Source organism: Melozone crissalis, unplaced genomic scaffold, assembly GCF_028551555.1.
Source record: "Melozone crissalis strain CALT ecotype California unplaced genomic scaffold, PUWL_Pcris_2 ptg000061l_1, whole genome shotgun sequence".
Lineage (NCBI taxonomy): Eukaryota > Metazoa > Chordata > Aves > Passeriformes > Passerellidae > Melozone > Melozone crissalis.
This window is the reverse complement of record NW_026535839.1, coordinates 15,683,969-15,705,281: the sequence shown is the minus strand read 5'-3', so window position 1 is coordinate 15,705,281 and position 21,313 is coordinate 15,683,969. Positions and strand designations below refer to the sequence as shown.

General features: G+C 42.6%; 1 protein-coding gene across 6 annotated transcripts in view; it reads right to left on the bottom strand.

Moving 5' to 3' along the window:
* ANKHD1 (ankyrin repeat and KH domain containing 1) overlaps window positions 1-21,313 on the bottom strand; it is a 100,616-nt gene that overhangs the window by 15,726 nt on the left and 63,577 nt on the right. For all 6 annotated transcript variants that reach the window (XM_054287636.1, XM_054287637.1, XM_054287640.1 and 3 more), the window contains exons 15-29: window positions 20,117-20,860; window positions 13,290-13,435; window positions 13,073-13,184; window positions 12,165-12,310; window positions 10,575-10,717; window positions 9,578-9,791; window positions 8,175-8,350; window positions 7,214-7,376; window positions 6,022-6,117; window positions 5,199-5,315; window positions 4,047-4,221; window positions 3,280-3,733; window positions 2,774-2,848; window positions 1,894-2,040; window positions 350-460 (exon numbers count right to left, since the gene is read on the bottom strand). In XM_054287636.1, coding sequence (XP_054143611.1) covers window positions 350-460; window positions 1,894-2,040; window positions 2,774-2,848; window positions 3,280-3,733; window positions 4,047-4,221; window positions 5,199-5,315; window positions 6,022-6,117; window positions 7,214-7,376; window positions 8,175-8,350; window positions 9,578-9,791; window positions 10,575-10,717; window positions 12,165-12,310; window positions 13,073-13,184; window positions 13,290-13,435; window positions 20,117-20,860 — 3,019 coding nt within the window. The remainder of the gene's footprint in view (window positions 1-349; window positions 461-1,893; window positions 2,041-2,773; window positions 2,849-3,279; window positions 3,734-4,046; window positions 4,222-5,198; window positions 5,316-6,021; window positions 6,118-7,213; window positions 7,377-8,174; window positions 8,351-9,577; window positions 9,792-10,574; window positions 10,718-12,164; window positions 12,311-13,072; window positions 13,185-13,289; window positions 13,436-20,116; window positions 20,861-21,313) is intronic.

The following is a 21,313-nucleotide window of genomic DNA, read 5'->3' as shown; positions in this document are numbered from 1 at the left end:
TGCACCAGCTCTATCCCAAGGCTGTTTCAATGCTTTGGGTTTTCTTTCCCACCTCCACTTCCAAGGCTCCCTTCTCAAGACAGACATCACAGCTACTCCCTCCCCAAACCAGAGCTCCATGCTCACCTAAGTTTGAAGATCACCTGTATTGCTCACAGGGTTCCTGACTGCCCCTTGGTCTGCTTCCACCCCAGCCCATGGGGACCTCTGACAGCCACTCAAGGAGGCATTTCTCTTCCAGGAGAGCCCACACCAGTGTCCAGTCCCTCCCACCCATCACCCATAGCTGTTTCCCTCCCTCCCTCCCAAGGCTGGTAAGTTTTCACTTCTCTAAGTGTCCCCAAAGTACCTTTTGGCTCCGGAGCAGCAGCGCCCTCCTCTCTGCAGCTGGAATTGCTCAATTGGTGTTGGCTGCAGACTGTTGCTGGGGGGAGGGTCTTTCAAAACTCTGCCCACTTGCCTGTCAGGGGCACAAGGGATGTTTGCATTGGTTACTTTGACAGACATCCCTTCTAGCTGGGGGTCACTCACAGGGAGAGGGAAGAATTCTTGTTGAGGGCAGGAGAGGCTTTAGCAGAGGGAGCTCCTGGGCACTGCACCCACACATCCACAGTCACCAACAATGCTCTTTGGCAGGACATGCTTCCATCAGTCAGAGCACAGCAAACACCAGTGCAGAACCCTGAGTGGGATGTTCCTTAGGGCATTACTCAGGAAAGAGAGGGCAGGTTCTGGATGCATGTCTACAACACTGCCAAGGCCAACACAGGAGCAGGCAACACCCATGTGAACACTTGGGCTGAGCCAAGGAGACTTGAGAGCCCCAGGAGAGCAGGAGCAGCCCCAGGTCAGGGGGGTCAGGGCTGTCTGAGGGGTTCCTGCCTGCACCACTCCCCAGGTGGGGACCAGGCTGTCACCACACACCCAGCAAGGCCACGTCACTGTGGAGAGCCTCATTGGTGACCCCATCAAAAGGCAGAAACCAAACCAGCTCTGAGAGTTCAAACATAAATTTTCATATTAAACTGCCTTTTTAACCTTTATTAAGAACACTCTGTGGCTTCCACTAATCCAAATGTACCAAGCCCTCTATACAATTATGTTCTTTGCAAAGAACCTAAAATTCTCCAAAATGAGCACATCTTGTCATTGCCAGTGCAGAACACAAAAGCAGGAGGGTTTCCTATGTGCACCCAAAGCATCTAACTTTTTGTGCTGTATTCCTTTGCATGGTATTCCTATGGTATGTTTGTACTGTATTCCTTTTTGATAAAGAGAACAAAAAAACCCTCAAAGCCAGATGATCATTCTAGTTCCAAGCAGTAGACAAGATAAAGTTTAGGGATACTGGGGTGTTAATGGCCATACAGTAAAACCCAGTACATTTTCAAAAGAAAAGATTGCTTCACAGTAAAACTTTAAATCTCACTGCACTCACTGTCAGGTAAGACAATTTTCCACTGAATCAGTGATCAAGGTCACTGCCCAAAGTACAGGGAATTTTGGCCTTGAAGGGATCATTTGCCTCTCCTCCACTCACATCCATTCTGCCTTTAGTTCATGGGCAATCATCTGCTGTAGGGCTTTTCACTGCCCTCTGCTCCCTTCCCCTTTTATCTTGTCCCCACATCTTGTATTCCACTAAAGTCACAGGTTGTCTTTATTTTCTGATGCCAAATACAAGGTAACGTCATGTTCACATTAAGTTAGTGAGGAGCTACTACAAATTAGGGCTGCAGTTGGTTTTCCCAGCACTGCAAGAGCAAGCAGGACAAATTTTCCTATACATTAATTCTTCAGTTATATAATCTTGCTGGACATTCTGTATTTGAGAATAATTTACAAGCTAAAAAGCTCACAGACAGTTTTAAAGTATAATATTAAAGTCTTTACCTTCTAACCACTTCTTTCCAGCCTTCTTCTCTTTTCTGGCCTCTTTTTGGACTGGTCAGATTCAGCTTTACATTTGGAGAGCTCAGAGGCAGGGAAACAGACTTATAAGTAGTCGACAAAGAATTCGAATGACCTTCACCATCAAGTCTGAGAATAGAAATTCAGAATAAATTACAAATTACAGAATAAAATGACAGCATACAGTTTACATTCCTGCAGCTTAAGACTAGTAACATGAACTGTTTCCAGAAAAATCACCTCTAACAAGAGTCAGAAGGATGCATTTAGCTTGTCCTGCTGCAGTGAACTGCACAGGACCCTAAGGCTCTTGCAGCAAACCTGGGATGAAAGGTCCAAGGCAGAAATAATCTATGTTCAAAGAACAGAACAGAGACAAATTCCAATTTTTAACACTCCTAATGGGAGCCCAAAACACACACCCTCTAACCACAAGGGTTGGTGAATCACTCATTCTGCATCTAACCTGAATCTGGGGAAAAAGAGGAAAACCAAAAATATCCTCTCTTCCCACTCCCAGACAAGTGTCCCAATCAGTCTGACAACAGCCCTGTCTCACTACCCTCCTTGATGCCACAATGTCTGTGTTCTTTTTGAAGCTGCCCTCTCTGTCAGCCCAGTGTCCTGCAGATCAACCTCCTTTAGTGCAGAAAATGGAAAGAGAAAACAAAACTGTGGGGGATCAGACTTGTATTACTTAGATGTAAAACCAAGGACTACAGACCCACATGGGATCTAAGCTTCCTGATTCAGACCAATGACCTCTTCAGAAAGTGGTGTAGAAGTTATCAGCACATTCCCTGAATGACCCTTTGAAGCATTCACGTGGCCCCTACATTCCCTGAGCTCCTCTGACTCTCACCTCTGGCTTGACAAGGTTATATCAAACTGGCCATCCACCTGGCAGGTGAAATGCTCAGAGTCATCTTCTTCTCTCCTTAAAAGAAAGAGATTGCAAGTCAAACGAGTTAATGATGAAACAGAAAACAAAAAAAAGGCAACAAAACCACTTCTGTGTGTGGATGATTAGTAAAGCTGGTACTTCCTTATTAAATTCCCAGCATATTCACTTTAAGATCTATTTTAACAAAGCTAACAATGCAACATGGATGCTTAAAAAATGCAGAGAGAAAAGGCCATTTCACTCAAGTAGTATTAAAAACTGGCCAACAATGCCAAAAAATCTTGTTCTAACAAGATTTTAAAGAGTTTGTGTTCAATAAGCTTAGCATAGCTTTGCAAATAAAGCAGCTTCAGTCTCTCTAGGCTCTGGGAATGTACAGTTAGTGAGAGCTTAAGCTACAGAACATTGACACTGGCATGGGTGGAACCTTGTGAAACAGCAGGGCAGGAGCAGAGCAGTCTCACCTGGTGGGTGTTTTGGAAGCTGAGGTGCTGTTTTTATCTTCCTGAGAGGGGATGAGCAGGGAGGCATAGCGCCGCTCCGAGGAGTTCGTGTCCATGGTGAAGTTCAGCTCCTGGCTTTTCCCTCCACTGCTGCTTTCACTGTTGCAGTCTGTGCTATCCAGGTTATCTGAATCACTGTTCCCACTTGCACCACCACCTCTTGGCTCTCCATTTATTTTATTTTTATCTGCTTTTTGCTGTGCTAGAGATATATGCTGATCTGGCAAAATTATCTGCATATTCTGAGGAGTCTCTTTTGTTTTATTTTTCTTATTTTTTCTGTTTGTGCTCGGGGTAGTCACCACATTAGCTCTCTTCTTCCCAAAGGCATTTGTGAAGGTAGTTGAAGTTGCAGAAATTCCAATTGTAGTTGTAGTAGTTGCACTTGGAGGCTCTATAGGAACTTCTTGCTCCACTGAAAAAAAAGCAGTTTATACACCATCAGAACCCACAAAAGAGAGAACTCAGTGCCCTCACTGAATACACCACAGCTGATGTTATGTTCCTTGCTGAGATGTCAGACTAGCACCAAATTCAGCTGTAAATCCTCCAAGAGTGAAAGACTTTTGCAAACAAAGTAGGGGGTGAAAAAATGAGCAAAGGAGTTTTGTCAGGCAGCAGCCATGCAACAATGTCAAATATGAGACCAGCTTTCAGATTTCCTTTACTTTCATGGTTAGAAAGGTGGCACCCCCACAACTACATTGCTCATAGAAACACTTGTTTACCTTCATCATCATTTTCTTCTTCATCATCATCTTCTTGTAGCTCCAGAGTTTCCTTAGGCTTGTTTTCTTCATCTTCCTCTTGTTTTCTTTTTTGTTCCTCTTTCTTCTTCTTTCTCTTTTCCTTTCTTTTCTCCCTTTTGGCTGCAAGAGCTTGTTTTCTGCTCTCCTCTCTTGACTATATAGGAGAAAAGAATCCATATTTAAACATTTCACACAGACTAAATTTTACTTATAATTCAGATTTTCCCTAGAAATCTGGGGGGAAGGAGAAAGGAGAGAGCACAATGAACTAGAATGACTTTGGCACATACTGAATCATTACACAGAAACTGGACAGAGCTTATGCAACAACAGGACTAGCTGGTCCCAAAACTTCTAAGGAATGATAACAAAGTAATAACCAACCCAGAAGTATTAAAAAAACCCAACAGTTTTAATGGAAGACCAGAAAAATGTCTCATCCTCTCAGTCCTTTCTCAAACATTTAATAAGCTCAGTAATAATTTTGGTGTGATGTCCACATTTTTGATTCAAAAGCCAGTACTCAATGGCTTTAATTTAAACCTTTTTTTTTAAATATATGGAATCAGTCATCTGCTGCACTGTTTGTGCACAGCAACTGATGTGTGCTCAACAAGTCCACAACCTGGAAAATTTAATAAACCAATGTGCAACTTGTCAAAAACTGTAAGAACCTCTATTAAGAGAGCCCACTCTAGAATGTGTTACTTTAGAATAATTTACAGTATTCTCAGCAAAGGGAGAAGGGATTTCCTCCACTATCTGCTCAACTCCCCTGAGCAGAAGTCCATAAAATGCTTATGGACCTTATTTGTACCCACAGAAATACACCATGAGACTGGAGACCTCCCTTACTCACACAACCTCTGTGCTGAGGTGATCCCAGAGAGCCACTGCCTAAGAAGCTATTGCTAAGTCCAGGCTTTCCCAAAAAGGACAATGAAGTGGAGGAAGCAGAAATCAGTTCTGGTTTGCCCCCCTCAGTATGTGCCTCACTTGGATAATACATTAGGGGAAGGAACACAGACACAGCCAGAGCATGAAGACTGACTGCCCCAAGAAGCATTAAATGCAGCCTAGAGATTCACACACAGCTCAAACATTGCTACATGACAGCAATCATCTACTCACTTTCTCCAGGTCTAGCTCCTTCAGCAGTATAGTTGCATTTTTATTGGCTTCTGCAGCCTGTTGGTCTTTAGCTTTCACAATTGTCTCCACACACTGGTGACACTTTTTCAACAGGTCCTGAAATGCAAACTTGTCTTACTACCACTGTAAAAAACAAGCTTGCTCTACAATGAGATTAGCTCCCCTGCACAGCAATGCTGTGATGGCCCTGACAAGGGGAGAGAATGATGTATCTGACTCCATGGATACTAGAAAGCGAATTAATTGCTTTATTATACTATATTATTCCATACATCTAAAACTGAATCTGCCAAGCACTCAACCCTTTACACAAATGCACACACACTGCACTGAATCTCATGACTGTCACCCGACAGTCCTGACACAAACACACACAGACTCTCTTGACCCTGATAGGCCAAGGAAACAAAACACCATCACTTTGGGTAAACAATCTCCATGTTGCATTCTACTTTTGCACAAACACAAGCACAGTAAATAATAAGAATTGTGTTTTCTTCTTTCTCTGAAGTTCAGAGAATGTGAATCCCAGAAATATTCTTGGGAAGAATTGTGCCTTGCTTTTCTTTGTGAAGAGGAATGTAGCTACACCCCTGTATTCACAAACATACAAACTATTCACAAAATAGGATCTAATGCTGATTTACTTTTTAAGTGCTATATTAAAAAGGAGAGATGCACAAATCTCCAAATCAGATGTATGTGAGCAAAAATGTACATTCAGTGTTTGAATACTTAAGAATTTTCCAGGGATATTTTTGCTGGAAATTCAAGCAGGGTCTTGTCCCCAAGTCCCACTCACCTTGTCCGTGATGGTGGCGATGTAGCGCATGCACTCAATGTCTGAAGGAAACTGGTTCACTTCTTTCACCAGGAACTGAACTACTTTCACATGCCCCTGGAACACCAAAGAAAATTCTAATCTTTTGTATACAATTCTCAACATTCATCATCAAAATAGAAGTCTGGTATCTCTAAGTTCAACGCAAAACACTGAAAATAAGCAAGTAAGATGCTGTTTGGGAAGAAGGGCAGCTCCTGCTTGCTCAGTGCTGACAGCACAGCCACTGCTCTGCTTCAAGGTGGCAAAGACAAGTTCTTCCACAAGTTACTTTTTATTTTAAAATACAAAAGGCAGATCTTCATGATTTTAGTAACAACCAAGACACAAGACAACCCTCTTTAGATACCATCTGTCACCCAATCTACTCTCTTGCCCCTCACCCCATGGAGCTGACTTAGACTGTTCAATTACAGGCCAAGATCAGGAAACTGAGCCACCTGAATGTTATCCTGGCAAGCACATTCCTCTGCTCCCAGGGTACACTGTGCAACCACACACAGCACCCAACTGTTGCTTCTGAAGTTATGTGAAAGCAAGGCGGTGTCAAAATAGGGGCAAGCTCAGCATTTTTGTTTGTAAAAAAAGCTGCACAGTTATTTGCTCCTTTGTTAAAGGCAAAGCAGCTACAGTTAATAAATTCCTCTGCCTATGCTCCTTGCATCCAACACCACAACTGATGGAACCACAACTGATGGAACCATCCCAAAGCAATGCTCTTCCTGCCAAGAAGAAAAGGCAGTGGGTGACAGAAGAGCTGACTACACAGGGTCCCATCACAACATATTAGGAACAGAATGAGAGAAGGACAAAGGAATCAGGACAGCTTATTGCAGACTGGTATTGTGTTCACCTCCAAAGCAGGACTGAAACGAGCAGTACAGACTGCAGAAATACGGAAATCTCTAACAGTCAAAGCTTTTGCACAGTGTACAGCTGGAAATTTTAAAGCTAACATCATTCATGGAACAAAGTTTTTTAGCTCTCAAGAACTGGATTTTTGTGAAGTACAGTAACTATGACTTTGAAGCAGGTATTTTATCAAAGTAGCAATTTTGTCATGTTGTATTTGAGTCTTCCAAACCCAAGCAGTCAGACTCAAAACCAAACAAGTGGCACAGTTTTGAAAACATACAAGAAGTTGGTGTCCTACCTTGCGGAATGCTGACATCAGAGGGGTGATTTTCCTGTTATCTGCAGCATCCACATCTGCCCCTGCCTGCACAAGCAGCTGCACCACGTCGTAGTGCCCCCCATTGGCTGCCAGCCACAGCGGCGTGTTTCCTTTCTTGTTGCGAACGTCGATGTGTGCCCCTCTGAAAGCACAACCCAGAGACGTGGCGTGAGTAAAGGTGCAAGTCAGAGAGCAAAATCACAAAACAGAGTACAGACTATCACAAATATCACAGTACCACTGGATATAGAACTTTAATAACTAAAATACAATGGCAAGATATGAGAAATTCTGCCCCTGAAATTTGCTGTTTCATCTGCAGAGTAGTGACAAGGGAAATATTGAAACCTCCCTGACAGAAATGAACACTCATTTCATGTCACCTAATGCAACCAGCCACCTTTAAATGATCAGTGTGGTGACTACCCACAGGACAAAGCAGCCCCTTGAGATTCTAGCAGCACACTGGGTTATGCTTGAAAAGCTCAAGGGCTACTTCCAGGCTTTGCTCCCCAAGTGACAGTGAGGAAATGCTCATGTGGGAGTTGCTGGATCCATACACAAACAAGCTGTCCAAGCCAGACACTGCCTGCCTGCCTCTGGTCCCAGCTGCCTGCCTGGCTTAATTAACACTGCAATGGCAAGATATTCCAGGATAACACTGCAGAGTAGGGAACAGATTTAACACCCTATTTTCAAAACTTTCCATTTCCTTTGCTCTCAGGTGCATGAGGTATGTGAACAAGAGCACCCTTGCCACAGAGGAATACAGAACAAATGTGCCACTAATCATTAGCTATAACTGCTTTGGGTTGAAGGGACCTGAAAGCTCATCTTGTTCCAACCCTCTTATCATGGGCAGGGAAGCCACCCAGGAGATCAGGTTGCTCAGAGCCCCACCCACTCTGGCCTTAAACACTTAATGAGCAGAAATGATTACCGGTTAATGAGGAGCTCGCAGAACTTGTAGTGACCCTTATCTGCTGCAATCGTTAGAGCTGTATCTCTTGAGGAAGGCACAGGTGGGGCATTCACATCTGCTCCTTTATCAAGGAGAACCCTTCCAACCTCTGCATAGCCTCCTGAAGCTGCTTCCATCAGAGGTGTGAGACCAGTCTGCACAAAGAGAACGAGTTACTCTGTGAAATCTGCATAACATAGTTCAGATAAGACATAAATGATTCCTACAAAGGGAAATCAGATTTTTATTTAGCTGCTTATATTTAGTTTAGGAACCTAACTTAAAGCAGTCTCTTCCTCAAAAAAGACCCCAAAAACCCAACCAAAAAAACCCCAACAACAAAACAAAACACCCACACACAAACCAACCAAACAAAACCAACCCAAAACCCAAACACTCTTGGGCTTTGATTTATACAAACCCAAGCAAACTGTTGACTAAGCACCACCAGATACCTGTCTCAACAGCAAATGCAAAGTTTATAACAAGATCTCTACAACAGAGGTTAGAACAGATTCAAATGAAGACACAAGTGTTTCTACAAAAATACTCAGAAACTGGCTTTACAGCTTTTCTCTAGCCTCCCTTGGCACTGAGACTGATCTGGGCCCAACTTAGTTGCCAGGTCAGACTGTTAAAAAAACTTACACCAGCTGCTAACATGCCCAACTGACCATTTGAGAGCTGGCTTTTATCCATATCCCCTTTTCTCCAGCCACAGTCATTCCAGAAGCAGGCGGGGTAGACAGACACAGCAATTATTTCAGCAGCCTTAGGAGTTACCAAAAATTCCTTTGTGCTGGGGAAATCAGTCTGGCTGTCTACACAAGCTTTAAGCTTGCTTTATGGCAGGAGACACAAAGCTGTCCCAGAGCACCAAAGGATGGGACCTGTGGAGCATTTCAGAGGCACAGAAGGTCACAGTACTGAAGCCACGGGTTCTACAGCAACGTAAAAGCTTTACAAAGTTTGACTGCACTACTTTGGTTGTAGACAAGAAGTCTGTTCTATTTGAGAATCACAAGCAACACTATTCTCTTCCTGCCTAGACTTCACTTGCATGTAAAAATATCTGTATCTGTTCTGTTACTGAGTATCACGTCAAGTTAAAACCTGAAAAAAGTCTAGACAAGAGTCAATCTAAGTTTCATTATAAACTCAGAAAGACCAGTCAGCTTTTCCCTAATGCAAAAAAAAAAAATACATCATCACTGATGCTTTTTTTTATTTTTTATAAGAAACCACACTCATTTCAGAACATTTAAGCCCTCTGATGTAATAACTCCTCTGAACCCAGAGAAACTCAAAGTTACAGGAAAACTTGAAGAAACTTGATGACTCAGAGGCAATAAATCATAAGGAAAGGCAAGTCCCCCACTTACCTTTGCCCTGTGCTCCACATTGGCCTTCCTGTCCAGCAGCAGGCTGACCACCTCTGCCCGGCCCTGGAAGCAGGCCAGGGTGAGGGCAGTGTTGCGGTTGGTCTCGATCTGGGCGTTAATGTCAGAGCCCATATCAAGCAGCAGCTTCACGGCAGGGACGTGGCCATTCATGGCAGCCAACATCAGAGGAGAAATCCCCAGCTTGCTGCCAGTCCTGGGGGAAAGAAACAAATTGCAGTGTCCATGGTAGAAGAAAAGCTCTGGGAAATATAAGTGTGTCCAAGAGGGACAAAATGGTTTGTTGTAAGTCAGAAAGGAACATATTACCTACACTAAAAATATAGGGACTGACCTAAAATAGCAGCATTTTTAATTGATTAGGAGAAACCACCACAGGGACTATATGCAATAGACAATTGCAATTTATAAACCAAGAAAAGGTATTTCAGCTGTTACACATTCTGATGGCCGAAGCAGACGTAAGCCTTAAGCTACATCTGATTTTTCCAAAGAAAAACATGCTTCTAGCACAGCTTTAACTTTCCCTAGTTAAGAGTTCTCTTGCTCTATCTAGTGTTAGAATACATGTAAGTTTTCTTAAACTAACACAGAGCAGGCTTAAGAGACACTGCTGTGTAAATTTGTTCCTCTGCTTGAAGAAGACATCTTCAAACACACTGAGCTGCCCTGAGCCCTTGGCTGCTTTCTTGACATCATTCTATTTGGAAATCATTTGACTTTCAGACCTCAGAATGGTGGAAAAGGGAAAGAACTCTGCAAACTATAATCCCTTAAAATTTAGGTATAAGTCAGATAAAGTTTGTGATAGTTAAAGGATTTAAAAGCACTAAACATGAACATGGAAGATGTCATCAGAGTAAAAACACTGTTGCAAGGAGGTCTGAAAACACCTGAGATTCCAACCTGTGCCTCAGGATGGAGCCAACAGGGAGTGCCTGTGCCACACTCAAGCTCAGCTGCTCACATGGTACATTACCTGGAATTAATTTCTGCCCCAGCATTGAGAAGAATCTTGATGATATTAACATAGCCACCAGATGCAGCAAGGCTCAACGGCGTGTAATCAGACACATTCCTGTGTTCTTTGTTTGCTCCCCGAGCCAACAGCAAATCAACAACCTGAAAAGACAGGACAAGTATTAACAGACATATTGTGGCCTCTGCTGTTATCCAGGGAGTGAGGGGATGTTATCACAGACTTTCCAATGTGCTACCAGTATCCTTTGTCAACAGACAGGATTCCATAGGAAAATCTCCACCCTCTTGTGCTTGACTTTTCCCTATCTCTGTCCAGCCCCCACAGCCCATGACCACAGCAGCTGAGCACTTGTCTGCCAGAAAGGTTATTTTACCTAAATAAAACTGCAAGGCTTTAAAGTGAAGCTCTTCCTGGAAATCTTAAGTTTGCAAACAATAGATCTACCCCATTCCCATAATGTCTCACAATGTTTGAGCATCTCTTTCAGAAAAAATCATCTCACAACTTGAATTCAAATGACACTTGAGCCAAGTTTGGTCATCTCTATTATATGAACTATGCAAAAAAAAAGTGGTAAAAATCAGAGGGACCGATGTTAATGGAAGAAGGATGAGGAAGGACTCCTCTATCAGAAGTTGAGAAATAAAATGGGAGAAAACTCAACCATTTTGGTAATGTACTCCAGTGGGCCTCAATTTACTATTAACATAAGTTAGGTGATTTCCAAACAAGCCAGAAAAAACGCTCCTTGCTAAGCCAAAAACATAAGAGGCAGATTCTGGCATAAAGAAAAAAAATAAAGTGGAAGAACAGAAGACTTCAGCTGTTCAATATATAATGCTACTACTACAGGCCGTGCTGATCTTGCCTTTTTTATGAGAAGCAATTTTACTGTTAAAGATCTGCAATTCAAAAGTCAAATGGAAACTTTCCAATTTTGGCCAACTATTTAAATCCTTATATTAATCTACTACAGAGCTCTTGGCCATCCCCATGCCATTTTCTAAGGTACTATGCACATGAGTGAAATAGGAAGGATTTCACAAATCTTATTTGGACAACAATAAACACACAAACCTGACAGAACTCTGAAACATCCTTAAAAGATGGGTACAATGTGTCCTGCATTGCATCTGCACTTATCAGCCCTGTGCATTATCACTAAAGCCATGTACTGCCCACACAAAATCCCAGCTTCTGCCCTTGTGTACCTGCACTGGCTGTTTCAGGTTTGAGAACAGGGAAGATGGATAAGGGAAGTGCTCAGTGAATAAAGTTATTCAATAAATATCTGCCTCCCTTACAGAAGTACTTACTATGTGAGGATATAATGACTGAAGAAAGACCACAAATTATCACAAGTGACTGTGACCATTAACTAACAAAACTGGGATAGGCAAAGGAGCGAAGAATAAAGACTTAAATTTCTTCTTCCTTTCTTGGAGGCAGAAAAAGCCTTAAATTAGCTATAATGAAACAGGTGATAAACCTTCCAGAAAAAAAGATGTATCAACAACAGAATAAACTCAACCCTGTACAAAAAAGCCCCCATCTGCAAGTAACAATCCTATGAGGATGTGTCTGTACCTCCTGGCGTCCACCGGAGCATGCCAAGGAGAGCGGAGTATCCTTCGTGCGCTCCGACTGCGCTTCTATATCCCCACCTTTGTCCAGAAGAATTTCCACCACACCAACATGTCCAGCAGTTGCAGCCAGAATCAAGGGTGTAAAACCTAGTAACAAGAGATTGTATTAAAAAGCAACCTTGAGTATTTCAAAAGTATTATTAAGGAGCAGAAATGCACAAATGGGTTGATTCACAATGACTTCTATTGATCATATGGCTTCCTCAGACTGGGGGTTTCCTGCTGGGTGCCACAATCTCAGAGCCTTTCCCAACCCTCTTCTGACCCTGTCACACCAAGGCTCTGATTCCAGCCAAAGGCTGTTCAAAAGAAATTTAAACAGTGCTTGCAGTGATCAGTTTGGATAAAGTTCTGACCAACTCCTCTCCTTGGAGAAGTCATAGCTTTCTGCATAATTATGGTTAAATTAAGCTCCAACCAGTGACCACTGACACTGGCAGTCAGTGTTGCTGATTGCCAGTGGTCAATGTGAGCTCCAACACAGGTGGCATGGTGCTTTTGTTCTCTCAGCTCTAAAAGATCTAAGATTTTGCTGAACTCTGTTCCTGAAAACAATGATACCCAACCTGACAACTGCCACCATTCAGCTCTGACAGCCAAGATGGGCTGGTTACCCCCATCAGCTCCTCTATCCAGCTTGCTGAGGTCATTTGTAGAGGGTGAGTTGTAAGGACAGAAGAGCCTCATGTTCCACAAATCTGCTCAAGATCCCACTCAGGTGCAGACAGAAGCTCAATGGCTTTGTATGACCAATGTCACTATGTGAAGTGCAAGAATTCAGCTCACATTTTGAAATTCGTTGTTTCAAGCTTTAGTTCAAGGTCAAATTGTGTTTTGGCTTTCACTCACCCTTCTTGTCTCTGTGTTCAATATTGGCACCACGGGCGATCAGCACAGACACGAGCTCCTCGTGCCCTCCCGCACACGCCAGGGTCAGCGCAGTGTCGTGATTGCTTTCAGTCTTCACGCACAGGAAAGAAAAAGCAGCAGATATTCAGAAACAAAAAATAAAGACAACTTTTTTTTTTCCAAGCCAATCCCCTCCCAGCTTAGCTGGATTACTCACATGTGCATCAATGTCCACTGACGGGTACATGGGGAGCACGGACTGCGGGGGCACATTGCTGCCTGCCTGCGGGCAGGGCTCGGGCGTCGGGGACTCGGTAGCGTGCGAGGAGCTGGTGGAGCCACTGGGCACTCTGCTATTCACAGCTGAAAATGAACAGCAGGTTATTAATCCACTCTTAGCAATGTCTCATTTTATATGAAAAATATTAAGTTCCGTAAAACTGCAATGGTCTAATATCAGAATAGTAACGGGGGAAGCAAACTGAATGTTCCTAAAAACAAAAAGCAGCTTTGTGGCAGTTAAACAGTGTAAGCATCGTCTCCAAACTGTGATAAGTTAGAAAATAATTTTATTAATTAGTCTGTATGCATTACAAGTGTGAATTATGAAGGTGATTAGTTACCCTTTTCTAATTGTAACCTTCACTGTTAAAAAGAGTTCAATCATATGCTCAGTTTAAGCAGGCAAATTATTTATCACTAACACACAAACCTAATGTTCAAAAATGTAGTCTTCTTCTGCAATCCCAAATTTTTTCACATAAAGGTTAGTGCACACTTAGCCTCCAGAGAAAGTTTGCAGAGCAAGATGACTGACAGCAACTCACACTATTAATCATGTCTTAGAGTTAAACCAACCCAGGAAAGTGGAAGGGAAGCAGACAGGAGGGGGCAGTCAACAAAAATAAGAAAGCTGAAAACTGTCTGTGCTCCCTAAAATTTATTCTGATTGATGCACAGCCTGTAAAAGATGTCATCCTGAAGATCCAGCATTGCACAGGGACACAAGGAATGCAACTTTTTTTTTTTTTTAAACAATTACTAAAAAAATTAATAATTGAGAATCAGACTTTTTTCACCTAGTTTTAAATCAACAAGCAGAGGATATCTACTGCAGGGCCAGAACTCCTGCCTGTCTCTGTAACCTGATGAGAGTCCAAGTGGAGGCTGGATCCCTGTAATCAGCTGGGATTCCCTGCCAGGAAGGTGTAACACACCTACACAGACTCGGTGTGTGCTTTAGCTTCAGTAATCCCTGCTGATAGAGCAGCTGGATTTCACAAGGATTGTCACTGCTGGATTGCCAAACGTCTCTATTGTGTAGCCTCATCAGCTGGAACACCTGGTGAGCTTTAGTCATTCCAAACCACACAGTACTTTGCAGCATTCCTGGAAGAAGCAACTAAAAGAAAACACTAACATCTACAGGTAGGAAACAAGCAGCAGCAGCATTTTGCTTTTGTCCAAGTGCTAAGGGAAGATGAAGGATGAACTCAAACCTGTGTATGACATAGAGAAAAAATTTTGCAAATCAGCTCAACCTTCCTCATTTAATTGATAGATTACACACCAGCAATTACTCACAGGAAAATGGTGCAGATGGAAAAGTCAGAGCAAAAGCCCCAACATGACCGTTAACACCACTAATGCAGCCTACAGAGCTGCCAGAGCCTGACAAAGGAAACACAGACTGAAGCACAGCAAGGTGGGTCACTTCCACTGGGCTCTGCAAACATGGCAGGGGGCTCCCTGAAATTTGGGGCAGTTCCATTTTCAGTTGAATTTTCTAAGCAAACACTTCTCCTTGCATAGGTAAAATCAGCATTAACATGTGGTCACCACGTTTAGGCAATGAAGTACCAGATCTGAATTCTTGTTACAACCTTCATGAGCAAACCAGATTTGAATTAAAAGTTTCAAATACAAAAGCTCACTATGGATTATCACTCACAGCAGCAAATGAGCATTAATTAATGCAATATGATTGTTTTCTTGCTCAGTGCACTGAAATAACTGGATTTCTACAGTTTGGACTCCTTCCAAAATACCATATCACCCTGTTAAGGATTTATGTTAAATCAAGCTGGTCCTTCCTCATGGAAGACACTGGCTCAATTTTTTCAGCTCTTGCAACTACAGGTACACATAAAACCACATGCATGTGCTGTGCATGCAGAGCAGGGTGTGCAGAGTGACTCCACTGGAGCAAATTTAAGGGTTTTAAAGTGATATATTCAGTGTTGCTGTCACAGGTTCCACAAATTCTCTGTATTTCACAATCATGACTGAAAATTTCAAAGTATTTCTTGCATACTTTAGATTTTCATCTTGTGTTTGAAGTATACAAGTGTGCATTACACACTTCATGTGCACAGTTATAACATTAAACACGAGAGAGAACACCAAAGGCAGTAGAAATGAAAATAAACCCTGCACTGATACTCTAAAATATGGTTTAAAATAAAATCCAACAAATATTCCTGCAACACTCACCAATTAATCACCCCCTGTAAAACTACTGAGCTTACAAAATGGCAGATTTTTCAAAATGCTATTTTTTATTTCCTCAGTGTGGACTCAAGCTGGACCCATGGAGCAGCAGCATAATTTGTGGTCTGTGGAGCAAAAAAAGCCTGGGAACTTCTGCCTACAGTTTCATGGGGCTGATTTATCCCAGCTCTAGTTACACAGCAAAATCCAGATTTTAAACTTGAAAATGACCTTGCAGAAATGGTTCCACCATGGCATTAACAGGGAATGTCTGTGGTACCACAGCTTAGCAGAGAAAGCAGCACTGGCACTGCTTGCCCTTGACTCCAGGGAAATACCAATTTTGTGACAGAGGTTTTAGACATGTCCATAGACTTCAATATTCAAAAGATTTCCTTATAGAAAAAAAAATTACCCTACACATGACAAAATCCAGGTTTCCTATGCCCTGCAAAGGGTTTCCAAAGTTTCAAAGGATCTGTGTTTGTATGAGTGGGAAGCTGAATGCTGGTCTTTAAAGACATGGATGACTATTTTCAAAGTCATTAAAAATATCAAAGGAAACATGAGTAAAACAAAAGAAAGCAAGAACTTGGTATTTTATCCAAATACAACTCTGGAGCATTGACAGTACCTGGAGCAAGCAGCTCTGGATGAGATTTCAGCTGCAGGCTGAAACTGTGGCTACCCAACTGCTGTCATGACACTGGCATACAGAAATACTGGACTTAGATTTCAGTTCCTCTTTCCTCAAAGGAACTGGGATTTTCAGGACAGAGAAAATCATCCTTTTTCAAGCCTGAGCAGTCTTTCAGCCTGTCCAGGCAGCTGCTCAGTGACCTGCTACTGCAGAGGCTGTGGCATGTTGTAACTGCAGCTCCTTTCATGGCTCACCATTCATTCCTCACTGCAGATTGTCCCAGTAACCAGTTTTACTCCAATCCTCAATACAGTAACTCAGATGTCACCTTCCAAATCCTTACCTTAAAATATCATAATTCTGTATCATCAACTACAACCAGAATATCAGAACCAAACAACAAAGATTCTCAGAACACACCTGAAATTTCAGTTTGGAAACATCAGCTCACAGGACGAGAGTGGGACAGAAAAGCACACACAGTCTCTTGACTAAAAATACCAGCTGAGCAAAACAAAGAGAAACAAAAATATTCCAGCTAGAGACAAACCCCAGCAACACAGAAAAGTTCCTCATCTTTAATACCCTAAACCAGCAAACAGCCTCAATTCAGATACTACAACTAAGAAATTTGCAATTGAAAATGCAGAAGGTGAACTGAAATGAAACACCAAATATGCAAGACAAGAGGCTTCAAGAAACCAGATAGATAAATGAGTAATGAAAATGATATCTGTGTTCCAAATTAATTGATTGGTTTCCCACTCTAAACTGCACCAAGTCTGTCTCTTTTGTAAACCTGATTAGAATTTTGACTGTAGTAAGTCACATCTTTAATGTACTATTGGGTGCAAGACTTCTGCAGCAGCACATCAAAACTCCATTACAAGCAAAACATTCTGGAGTGGAAAGAGTTGCTTCATTTTTAGGTTTTAGCTGACTTTCCATAAGGTACTTGGTTACTTCTGTGTAGTTTTACAGAAGAGGGGATGTGTGCCATGACTCACTGCCACTTTGCACCTTGACATTCACCACCTAAACACCTCACAGCTGACACATCCTGCCAGCACAACTGTAAGATAATACTCCATTTATGTATATTGTCACTGTTAAGTTGGTCAGCAAAATACAAATTTGTAGCTTCATAGAAATTGAAATTCTCCCTTACAACTGGTCCCAGCTGAGACTTGGAAAGATTTGCCTCCCACATCACAGAATCCCAGAATGGTTTGGGTTGGAAGGAACCTTAAGGCTCATCTCATTCCACCCCCTGCCATGGCAGGGACACCTTCCACCAGCCCAGGTTCCTCCAAGCCCCATCCAGTCTGTCCTTGGACACTGCCAGGGATCCAGGGGCAGCCACAGCTGCTCTGGGCAACCTCAGGGCCTCATCACCCTCACAGGGAGGAATTTCTTCCCAACATCCCATCCATCCCTGCCCTCTGGCAGTGGAAGCCATTCCCTGTGTCCTGTCCCTCCATGCCTTGTCCCAGGTCCTTCTCCTGGAGCCCCTTTAGGCTCTGGAATGAGTCTGAGGTCTCCCCTGAGCCTTCCCTCTCCAGGTGAGCACCCCCAGCTCTCCCAGCCTGGTCCAGAGCAGAGGGGCTCCAGCCCTTGGAGCATCTCCGTGGCCTCCTCTGGATATCACCACTGCTAAGGGCAACAGTAAAAGGTATTTCAGGGCAGAGGGAAAAATAATTTCTGTTCTTCTGAAGCAGTTCCTACCCAAACTGAAATACTCAGAAGGAACATAAATGCTCATCCCTCTGCCAAACCCAGAGTCACTCACTGACATCACTGCAGCTTCAGCAGTGGGATCAAGGGGAGCCCTCAATGACACCCTGAGTGAGGACACAAGCTCCCTAAAACCCAGGTACAAGCCCCTGCACCATTTTACCTGGTATCTGTAGTGGGCATGTAAAAACAGATCTTGTAACAGCTTTTACTGCTCAAAAATTCTTTATAAAATTAAGGACTATAGGGTAAGTTTGTCAGAAAAATGTATTTCACATATGGATCAAAGAGTTCAGAGTATGAGTAGATAAATTTACCATTTGTTTTTACATAGCTATAAATCTGATATATAGTAGGATTATAATTTACATGGAGATCACTTTTACACAGTCTGGATGTACAAAGTGAGAAAGATATCTATCTTCTGACAATTTTTTCTGGAGGGAAGTGAAAGAGACTAATGAATTTCAGAAGAAAATATACTACTTTTTGCAGAAGCCTCTGGAACTCAATAACTAAAGACTCCTCAAGTTGCATTTCTGTAAATGTCATTTCTAATGCAGAAGATGGTGCTATTTGTAGTGATTTCTGAAATAAGTAAATCTCATGTCTTAGCAAAAAATGTCTTTAACTACTTAGCAAAACCAGTAGCTGTTTTCAGAAAGCAAACCAATGCCTATTCAACTTTTTATAATTATTTTTAAGATACAGTTTTTCTGGCTGCTTGCAATCTTTTTTCCTACAGCACAGTTCTCACACTCAGCTGGACTGCAGCACTTTTCACGGTGAGGACACTGAGTTTGTGGCTGCAGAATGAGCTGCTGACCACAAGAGGGTACAGACTCCATGGCCTTGTGCCAGACACCTTCAACTCTCACCAACAGCAACTACTCCAAAGATTAATCCCTTGTTGATTATGTTTTGTGTTAGCCATTCAAATTTTCCTCATTATACACTCCAGTATTAAAATTTTGAGTAATAACAATTGAGAATGTTTTAATGTTGGCTAGGTATTCTAAAAAGCACCACAGAGCAGGGAGGGAGGCTCAGAACAGGAGGAGCTAAAATTGATGCTGTATAAAATGAAACAACTGGAATTACAGTGAGGGAAGGACAGAAGCTGCTACAACCACCCCAACTGCTCCACCAACCCTGGGCAAAGTCACAAGTACTCTTGACTGGCATGAGCTTGATGCAATTACCATTCCAAAGGCTTCCAGGAATGGCTCAAAGATCTCACTGCACACTTCTACAGCCTTGACATCAGAGGACACGGCAGTGACTACAAAGGGGCAGGGGGAGACAGACAGGAAAATAATGGGCAGGGGTACAGGCACAAGGTACAAAGAAAAGTTGAAAAACACTGAATTAATAAAAAAAAAACTACAGACCAAACAACACTGGCTATATCCTACATACCTCCAGCAGCAAACCTCAATCCTAGTCAAGTCCAGGAAATGAAGTGACCCAAAGTGATCCCTGTGTCTGCACAAGGGCACTCACACAGCCCGATGTGTGGGCACTCCCATTCCTCTTCACACCGTGCCAACACGTGGAAGGATGTTGGGGGTTTTGCTTTTCATCCAGCTAACAGGACACGTTTTTGCCATGTGGAACATCTAACCAGCAGATATTCCTGTACAACACCCAGGGTTTAGCAGGGATTCTGCAAACACAAGCCATCACAGAACGGAGGGGTTGTGCGTGGATTCCAGGCCGTGTCCCTTAAGCTCCAGCAGCAAGGACAGGGAGGTGTTTGTCCATAAAAGTGACAACAATTTGGCTTTTTCTAGAGATGGCTACCACATTGAAGAAAGTCACTGATAGGCCTGCACAGAAAATTCTACAGAAGATATAATTCTGTCATGCTTTTGGGTTTCCGAATGGGCACTACTAATTACTCATGATGAGGCTTTTTAAAGAAGCACAGAAAAAGATGAGGCCAAAGGGGCTAAAACAGGTGTCCAGTACAGGAAGTTTTGCACTTTGGAAAAAAAGATATTTAAAAGTATCATGTTAGAATTGGAAGTCACTGTTAGGATTAATAGCACTAATCAGGAACTTTATTCTTAAGCAAGTATTCCCAAACTGGAAAACCCCAAGACGTATTTGGAGGGAAGGAGAGAGAGGGAAACTGAGCACACAAATTAATGCAAAAATAGGTATATTTCTTAACCCACCTGCTATTAGGTCATCAAGAGTGTCGGTAAGCGTCTGTGCAGGAGTGGCAACCATTAATCCGTCTGGTTCTTGAACTAAGAGCCCCTGCCCAGCAATCTGCTGCTGCTGTCCTACATTCTGCTGATTCCCTAATGCTTTCTGAAGTTCAAGAGACTCTGTCCCATTATAACCTAAGTTACCAGAAAAATTACATTGCGGTGCTGGCAAAGGCTGGATAGGGACAAACTCTATTTGTTCAGCAGGTGGTGGAGACTGGTGTTGCTCATCATCTTTAGACAAGATTGTGTCAACCTGAGGTAACCCTGAAAAGTTATCCTCTGGCAGACCCTTATCAGCTTCCACTTCTGGGAAGACCCCTGTAAGTGAGCACTGCTGCTGCAGGGCAGGTGGTGTGTCTGTCTGACCTTTGGTCTCCAAATATTCTTTGGTAAACTGCTGTTGGGTTTTCATCTGCAACTGCCTTTCCACCTTCTGCAGCTCCTTCAATATTTTCTTCTTCTTCTGTACTTGTTCTTCTCTGTTCTTTTTAAGTTCTTCAATCTTATCTTTATTTAAAGGTTCACCTTGAATTAATTCCAATGATTTAAGTTGTGCTTTTTCAATAGCACTAATTCTCTGTCCAAGTTCATTCAGCTTGCCTTCAGTCTCTTCTACTATGCATTCCAAAGGCTGGTATGGGTGAAAAGGTGGCAGTAGGTCCTTATCTGCTACCTGCAGGGAACTTGACTTCTGCTTGGATGCACCTAAGCACATGAAAAATGTTTGAAAAAATGCCATGCTGAAGATACCCCAAACCTCCCCTCTCACCCACCAAAAATAATAATAATAAAAAAATAAAATGAAAAAAAAATCTTTACAACTAACACTGCACATCTGTCAAAGCACAGAAAGGCAAACCCTACACTCCATGTTAAGACAAGAAAGCAGATAGATGGAATTTTCAATATTGATCCTCACATGATCCCTTTGAGCACAGCTACTTCAATCTTACAAGGAACCTTGACAATTTCTGACATGGGTGACAATGCACTTGGGAAGGGGAATCAGCTAGAACAGGAAGGACATTTACATGATCTACTGAGTTCCCAAAGTTCTTCTGTGTGTGCAGAGCTTAAATAAGAGTATTTTCCAGAGGCTGACTTCCAACAGCAAGGTTAGGAGCAGAAAGACTCTATGGTTGAGAGCAGACTAACCTG